The sequence below is a fragment of the Panulirus ornatus genome, chromosome 26 (assembly GCF_036320965.1).
Source record: "Panulirus ornatus isolate Po-2019 chromosome 26, ASM3632096v1, whole genome shotgun sequence".
Taxonomy (NCBI): Eukaryota; Metazoa; Arthropoda; class Malacostraca; order Decapoda; family Palinuridae; genus Panulirus; species Panulirus ornatus.
This window is the reverse complement of record NC_092249.1, coordinates 11,668,516-11,676,915: the sequence shown is the minus strand read 5'-3', so window position 1 is coordinate 11,676,915 and position 8,400 is coordinate 11,668,516. Positions and strand designations below refer to the sequence as shown.

The 8,400-nt window shown below is 39.7% G+C and overlaps 1 protein-coding gene across 2 annotated transcripts in view; it reads right to left on the bottom strand.

Moving 5' to 3' along the window:
- Positions 1–4,884: 4,884 nt before the first annotated feature.
- The window catches only part of Lamtor4 (Late endosomal/lysosomal adaptor, MAPK and MTOR activator 4), a 63,287-nt gene continuing 59,771 nt past the window's right edge, over positions 4,885–8,400 (bottom strand). For both annotated transcript variants that reach the window (XR_011714636.1, XM_071677977.1), the window contains one exon: positions 4,885–7,122. Coding sequence is in view for 1 of the 2 variants with exons in the window: in XM_071677977.1 (XP_071534078.1) it covers positions 7,025–7,122 (98 nt within the window). In the remaining variant the exon portion in view is untranslated. The remainder of the gene's footprint in view (positions 7,123–8,400) is intronic.

Here is an 8,400-nt window from a genome sequence, read left to right as displayed (position 1 = left end):
GTGACGCAACAGCTTGCTGAGTATTTCCTGGTCTAGCTAGTGGTGTTAGGACACAAGCAGCCAGCTCTCAAGAGCAAAACCAAAGTTATACCTACAGAGGAGGTAGAGTAAAGCAACATTGCGGTGTAAGGCAAGAAGGTCAAGTTTGGAAGTTAGCCTGGGACAGTTTATAAGTCGGACCACATTCAACTCAAGTCAGTCAAGATGAATGTGAAAGCAGCACTCCATATAAGGATGAATCAATCTCTTATATAAACGGAGCAAGTGTTCAGAGGAGAAGTAGTTTTGACTTTCAGGACACCCAAATTCTTAGAAAGAGACTTGGCTATTCCCATAATGTGGGGTTTCCAAGAAAGAGTGAAGGTTACAGTAATACCAGATATGTTTGCTGAGTCAAAAGGTGGAATTACAGAACCGTCAAAGATGAGACGAGAGTTGTGAGTTTTTGATAGAGAGATGGGTAGAGATTGGGTCTTGGAAGCATCAAACTTAACAAGATTTTGTCTGCTCCACTGAGATATCCTGTCCAAGACTGAGTTTATTGAGAAAGATGTGTCAAGGTGAGATGCAGATCGAGTGAGAGAAGAGGGAGCAGAATTGAAGGATGTAGACAAATACAGAGTTGAGTTGTCAGCATATGAGTGCACTGGATTATTAGTGGAGTGGAAATCATTGAAAAAAAGGAGAAAAAGTGTAAGGGACTGGACAGAACCTTGTGGGACACCACTGTTGATGGAGAAAAGGGGGAGACTGATCCATCAACAACCACAGAGATAAGTTGGCCAGAAAGGAAGCTAGATTTGAAGGAGCAAAGTGAGGTAGGGAAGCCAAAAGAGGGGAGCTTAAACATAAGGCCCTGATGCCACACCCTGTCAAGGACAATTACACACGACTACCCCAAATCTTTCAGGGATGATGAACAGATATTAGTAGGATAGGAAAGAATATCACCACTGGACCTCACCTTACGGAAGCCATGCTGGTGATCAGAGAGAAGGCAGTGATTTTCAAGATGTCTACGAATATGAGAGTTGAGGATGGATTTAAAGACTTTGGAAATGGTAGATGTCAAAGCAGTAGGACTATAGTTAGAAGGGTCAGAAGGGTCACCCTTCTTAGGGTTGGGATATATCAATGCATGCTTCCTTTTTTTTTTTTTTTTTTTTTTTTTTATACTTTGTCGCTGTCTCCCGCGTTTGCGAGGTAGCGCAAGGAAACAGACGAAAGAAATGGCCCAACCCCCCCCCCATACACATATACACACGTCCACACACGCAAATATACATACCTACACAGCTTTCCATGGTTTACCCCAGACGCTTCACATGCCTTGCTTCAATCCACTGACAGCACGTCAACCCCTGTATACCACATGACTCCAATTCACTCTATTTCTTGCCCTCCTTTCACCCTCCTGCATGTTCAGGCCCCGATCACACAAAATCTTTTTCACTCCATCTTTCCACCTCCAATTTGGTCTCCCTCTTCTCCTCGTTCCCTCCACCTCCGACACATATATCCTCTTGGTCAATCTCTCCTCACTCATTCTCTCCATGTGCCCAAACCATTTCAAAACACCCTCTTCTGCTCTCTCAACCACGCTCTTTTTATTTCCACACATCTCTCTTACCCTTACGTTACTTACTCGATCAAACCACCTCACACCACACATTGTCCTCAAACATCTCATTTCCAGCACATCCATCCTCCTGCGCACATCTCTATCCATAGCCCACGCCTCGCAACCATACAACATTGTTGGAACCACTATTCCCTCAAACATACCCATTTTTGCTTTCCGAGATAATGTTCTCGACTTCCACACATTTTTCAAGGCTCCCAAAATTTTCGCCCCCTCCCCCACCCTATGATCCACTTCCGCTTCCATGGTTCCATCCGCTGACAGATCCACTCCCAGATATCTAAAACACTTCACTTCCTCCAGTTTTTCTCCATTCAAACTCACCTCCCAATTGACTTGACCCTCACCCCTACTGTACCTAATAACCTTGCTCTTATTCACATTTACTCTCAACTTTCTTCTTCCACACACTTTACCAAACTCAGTCACCAACTTCTGCAGTTTCTCACATGAATCAGCCACCAGCGCTGTATCATCAGCGAACAACAACTGACTCACTTCCCAAGCTCTCTCATCCCCAACAGACTTCATACTTGCCCCTCTTTCCAGGACTCTTGCATTTACCTCCCTTACAACCCCATCCATAAACAAATTAAACAACCATGGAGACATCACACATCCCTGCCGCAAACCTACATTCACTGAGAACCAATCACTTTCCTCTCTTCCTACACGTACACATGCCTTACATCCTCGATAAAAACTTTTCACTGCTTCTAACAACTTGCCTCCCACACCATATATTCTTAATACCTTCCACAGAGCATCTCTATCAACTCTATCATATGCCTTCTCCAGATCCATAAATGCTACATACAAATCCATTTGCTTTTCTAAGTATTTCTCACATACATTCTTCAAAGCAAACACCTGATCCACACATCCTCTACCACTTCTGAAACCGCACTGCTTCCTAGGAGAAGGAAAAGTTTTGGTTTTTTGAAACAGAACAGAAGAGCAAGCACTGGTGCAAGTTCAGAGGCACAATCTTTCAGTACACGGAGATGGATGCCATCAGGACCATAAGCCTTGCTTGTGTCCAGGGAAAGAGGCGCTTTTCAGACAGTCTGAAAAGAGATTACGGGAAAAGGCATAGGATTAGTAAGAGGAGCATCGGGGTTGAAGGAATGCTAGTCTTCCAAGGTGGAGTTGAGGAGAACCGGGAACCAAAAAGAGTTGTTTCGTCTAAGGGAGAGACAGCTATAGTACTGCCAGAACAGAAAAGTGAAGGAAAGGTAGAGTGACAGAAGTTGTTAGAGATGGCCTATGCTAAAGACCAGAAGACCTATCAGTGGATGATGAGGTGAGGTTATAGCACTTCCTTTGAATAAAAGAATGCTTCACCTCACAGATAACACGCTTGCAGCAATTTTGAGCATATAAAAGCTGATTGGGAGCCAGAGGAACAAAAGTTTTTCCAAGCCAGATATGCTTGAACCCTTGCCTGAATGGCTTCAGAACAGGAATGGTTGAACCATGGATCGGATGAAGTGGTTGTCTTGAAGGAAGAGGGAAGAAGTGCTTCCATTCCTGCAAGAATAACATCTGCTATGCATTTGGCAGAGACAGAAGCATCACCACATAAGAGACAGTAATTTACCCAAGGAATGTCAGAAATGATGTTAAGAAAGTTATTCCAGTCAGCTTTGCCAAGGTGCCAGTATTTATGCTTAGAAGGGGCTGCTGGAGGGAGAGGTGCCATTAGAAGAGATACATATATGAGAGTGTGATCAGATGAACTAAAATGGACGAGGTTGTGTGTTTAAGGCAGCAGGGACTAGAGGTGAAAAATAAATCCAGAATATTAGGAGAATGGTCATGGCAGTCAGGAATATGGGTAGGGTGGGAGATGATTTGCTCTAATTCATTGAGAATGAAGAACGGGAGGGCTTCAATCCCTCTTCCATCTATATGGGAGGAATTCAACAATCCCCTATGGTGAACAATGAATCCCCGAGGTAGATCATCTCGGCTTGTGGGTTAGAGGATATCACAATCTCGAGGCAGGAGTTTAGATAGCTGAAGAAGGATGTAAAATATGTAGAATTAAGAGAGCAGTAGGCAAGACACGGGAAATGTGTGGTGGTAGGGAGACAGACCATGAGCCACAAAACATCAAAGTTTGGAGACTCAAGGTCCTCAAGGCATACAACAGGTGTGTTGATGTTGGACTAAGCACAAGCACCAGCTCTCTATCGATATCTCTGATCCCTGTTCCTTCCTAGAACTTCCTCAAGGGGGTAGCCATGGCAAAGGGGTTTCAATAAGTAGTGAGCTCCTGTGATGTTTCTTAGCCTTTAGCGCCTCACCCTTAACAGGCCACTGGCGGAGGACAACTTTAATGCAGTGTTTGCAGAGGCTCCTAACTAATATTCTTACAGACTACTTTTACCCACTGCTCCTGTCTAATATTCTTACCTATTACTACTACTACCAAATGCTACTGCCTAATTGTTCCTAACTACTGCTTCTATCTTATGTTCTTACCTACCACTTCTACCTAATGCTCCAGCCTAAATGTTCCTACCTACTACTTCTACCTAATGTTCCTGCCATTTTGCCAATGGCAGGGAAGTGCAAAGTGTTCACTGCAGGAAAATCTAGAGCCGCAGAGAAAGTGCTGTGTGAGTTAAGTATTAAGTTTTACATGTGATAAAGAGAGATTGTATGTTCGTTGACAATGCCAGTGGTCCATGTGTGGGTGAGGCAGAGGGAAAAGACAGCTACCTGGGTTAAAAGGAGTGCAATTTGACAACCACTGAAGTGCTGGCTCACTACGCAGCCATCTCTAACTCTTGATACTCAGGCGGGTAGTACTGGTAATATACCACCCTGGTCACTGGCTACCTACCAACTACTTACCTACAAGACAATGATGATGATGTTAAATCCGCACAAATGTGCAACATAGTGAAAAGATAGTCTCCCTTTGCATCAATTCACCCAACACGGTGTTCTAGTGACAGGCTGGGTACCATGTTACCCCATGCTCCTGTTTCACACTTCATGAAGCTTCTTTCATCCCAGATTTAATCATATGTGGGATTTCTTTCACTATGTTCCATCACTTCAGTGATATGAAGAAGCAGTTTAGAGGCTACAAATTTGTCCATCATGGATGAGATGAATATGGACAGACTATTCTTTTAAGCTTAAAATTGTTTGACGCTGGTGACTACAAATATTTTCTGTTGAAAAAAGTAAAGAGATTAACAATGACAGCATCAAATCAAACAAGAGACTTGTCAGAAGAGGTATAATTTTATTGTACCAAAGTTAAAAATGACAAATAAGCTAATTTTCTGTTTCTTAACAATACCCTGTTTCCTAGAATGATTGTGGCTTTCTTTTGTGTGATGCACTGTAAAACATGGTATATTATGAACATCTTTCTTGAAAAAATAAATCAATTATTGTGAGTAGATTATTTGAACTAACAAAAGTAATCAAAAATATATAATTGGGTATAATAAGAAATAGCTTCCACTTAAAATGCAAGCATACATCAAAATCATCTCTAATCAACAAAAATACCACATTATCAATTACATGAGGGACATTTGAAATGAATATTGCTCTGATCAAAAATAAAAGAATTACTGTTCCTAAGAGTCATGTAGGATTATTTACCACTATAAATTCCCTGTGATGGACTGCTGCTGACATAATTTTGAGCTCAATAGTATATGTAATCTATTAAATCTATGAATACCAGTCCTCTACCCAAATCAGTGATGATTATTATATATAAACTTCTTAAAACTAGCCCATGCTGTACTTAAGTACATAAACAATTGCCATAACATGAATCACTTGACAGAAAAACATACAAATGAATTCTTGAAAATGAAAAACAAATGTGGATCAATTAACAAGTTATACAGAAGGTGGGCATGGACTAAAAAAGGGATGAAAAAGCAAGTGGCAAACTGGAGCACTAAAAGTACCATATAACATCGCAACAGGTTAAGCTTTTCTAAAATTATCCAGGAATCTGCTTGTGTAACACAAGAGGACAGAGGTAACAGATGACATCTTATCTGAGGCCTCTGGTATTGGAATTATATAATGTCATGTGCTTTGGTAAGATGTCTGAAGATTAACAGCTTGAAAAACAAGATACCAAAAGGCTTGGCTAGATTTGATTCTTGAACACTAACAAAGTTCCTTCCCTTTAGGTCATCTTTGTCTTTCCAAAGATTAGAATATCTCCCCTATGCAAAATGCTTAGCTTTGATGAAAAACCTATATTTATCAATTCCAATTGATTAAGTCCTTTGTCCCCTTAGTTATATGTACCATGACAGTGTGTCATTTCTCATTCCAGTGGGAAGTTCCCTTATTCATCATGTAACTATGGGTTCCCAATGTCCTTAATACTACCAATCTCTACATGGAGTGCTTTGATCTTCTATGACTGACACTTGCCCTTTCCGTCTTCACTAAATGTATCAAACATTTGCCCTCTTGCTTGAAGATCCTAAACTCATCTTGTTGTTTCAAATTTCTTTAAAAATGTGTCTTTTTCCAGTAAATCTACATAGGAGCATTCATCTTAATTCCAAATTGGTCTTCCTCGCAATAGTAGTCTACAAATGTAACCTCCATTTTTTTATACATATATTGACATTGGTATCAACATTTACAGGTAAGAAATGCCCTCTCTGCATTTGTCTTTAATGCTTTTATCATCTCAGACTTTAAAGTAATTTGAATCTAAATTCTTAATACTTGATTTACTGTTTTTTGACAATGGATGGTCTGTCTTTCCATTACGTAACAAACTTTCATACCAAAGATAAACTCTCACTCTCCCTTAGTCAAAGACTAAACTAAAAGAAAAAAATGATTACATTTCACTTCAGAATTAAAAGTTTCTCTTTGCCAATTACCATAGTTTACATATATATAACCTCCACGCATGCACAGACAATGCTTTATTCCCACATAAGTGATTTTGATCACTTCTTCATGTGTCCTCTGCCAAAAAATTCCAACTGCTACTCATCACACTCAATTTCTTTATAAGAAATAGCCCACATCCATATCAAGCCATTAAACTAAGTCCTTGTTTTGCTTCTCTTAAATTTATCCTCTCTTGTTACATTAATAAACACTTCTAGTTTTTGCCAGGTCACACATCTAGACATATGCTTTTCCATGTGCTCTAACATTTCTGTGTGCTTCCCTCACTCCCTTTCCATTTCATTCCTTGAAACTTCTTACAAACATTTTTAAAGCTTATTCACATAAAAATTTTGGTATATTCTCCAACACCATTTTCTGACTCAATTCATTTCTACTCTGGCTTTCAAAAGCATATCAATTCCTACACCTCTGTGTAGGATGAACAGTTTGGTTCATCTTCCTTTTAAAGGCTCTCTAAACTTTGAATGGCTCATGAGGGAAAAATTTCCGCTTCACTACATGGATGTTCTTGTTGCACAGGCAGATAACATAGGTGTGGTTGGTGTAGGTTACTGAAAGATGACAATACATTAATTAAGAAAATTTTAAACATTTGAGTCTAGATAGATAACTTTGCAGCATGCACTAACACATAAATCGACACAAACTGTTTCACCCACATGTGGTGTCATTGTCTTGGCTCATTGGTTCTCATTCAAGTGGTCCCAGGTAAGTACCAAGCAATGTGGGTGAAGCAGTTTATATACAAAGCAATACAAAGGAATGCAAACAGCAACAGACCACTGGGTCCTTTTGAGGCTGTTTATGATACAAGAAGAGATCAAAAATTCATTGATTAGTGCAGTAAAAGTTAGAAGGCATATGGAAAATTCAAATAGAATAACCTATAAATTGTAACTGTAACTATGAAGGTACAAACAATGAAAGTTGAGGACTTGAAGTGAAGTATTTGTCAAGTATATTTTTAAATGCATCTATAGCACTGCTTTTCAGCCACTTTAATTTCCATATAGTTTCAAATGTTAACATTCCTACCAAAAAATAAAAATACTTCATCTCATACAAGTTTGTATCCATTACTGAGTAAAATCGGATTTATCAAGTCTTATGTAACTTGAGAGATAAGATTATCAGAGCCTCTGATAAATTTAAATACTTGTACAGGTCCACAAATTTTCGGTACACTTGGTTCCAAAGCCTTGCCGGAGTAATCATTTTGCTGGACCAACCATGATCATGTAATAATAATTCATCAACACACCTCTAATCCATTAATCATACATCTCCCATGCATCTAAAGTATACCATGGACTGCTAGAAATTCGAATTAAACAAATATTAAATGCTTGAGCACCCTAAGATGGTAAGTCTGTCCTTAGATTGAATCCTGTGTGGTCTTCTTCGTCTTTTGTTGTTAGTGTTTTCCTAAATGTGCATCGCCAGAATAATGCATTTCTTCTGCATTATACACCTGCTTAGGACCAAGGTGCTTGTCAGCTACGAGTTTCGCATATTCATCCACATACTCGGCAGCTCCTTCGTGATTTGCAGACCACTTTTCTCTACACACTTTATTCATGGAAATTCCATGATGCTTCTTGAATCTTTGAAGGCATTCTTCACTACAGTCACACTCATGTTGTAATTCAAGTTCTTTATGGGAAAACTTAGCCACGTTCCTTATCATGCTACCTGACAAGTCCACTCCATCACACCGATGCTGTTGAAACAATTCCATCATCACTTGATCTTGCTCAGTCCTCTTACCATCTTTCATAGTTTTTCTAATTGTCATTTGCTTCTTGAAACCGCTGTCTGCATAGAATTTC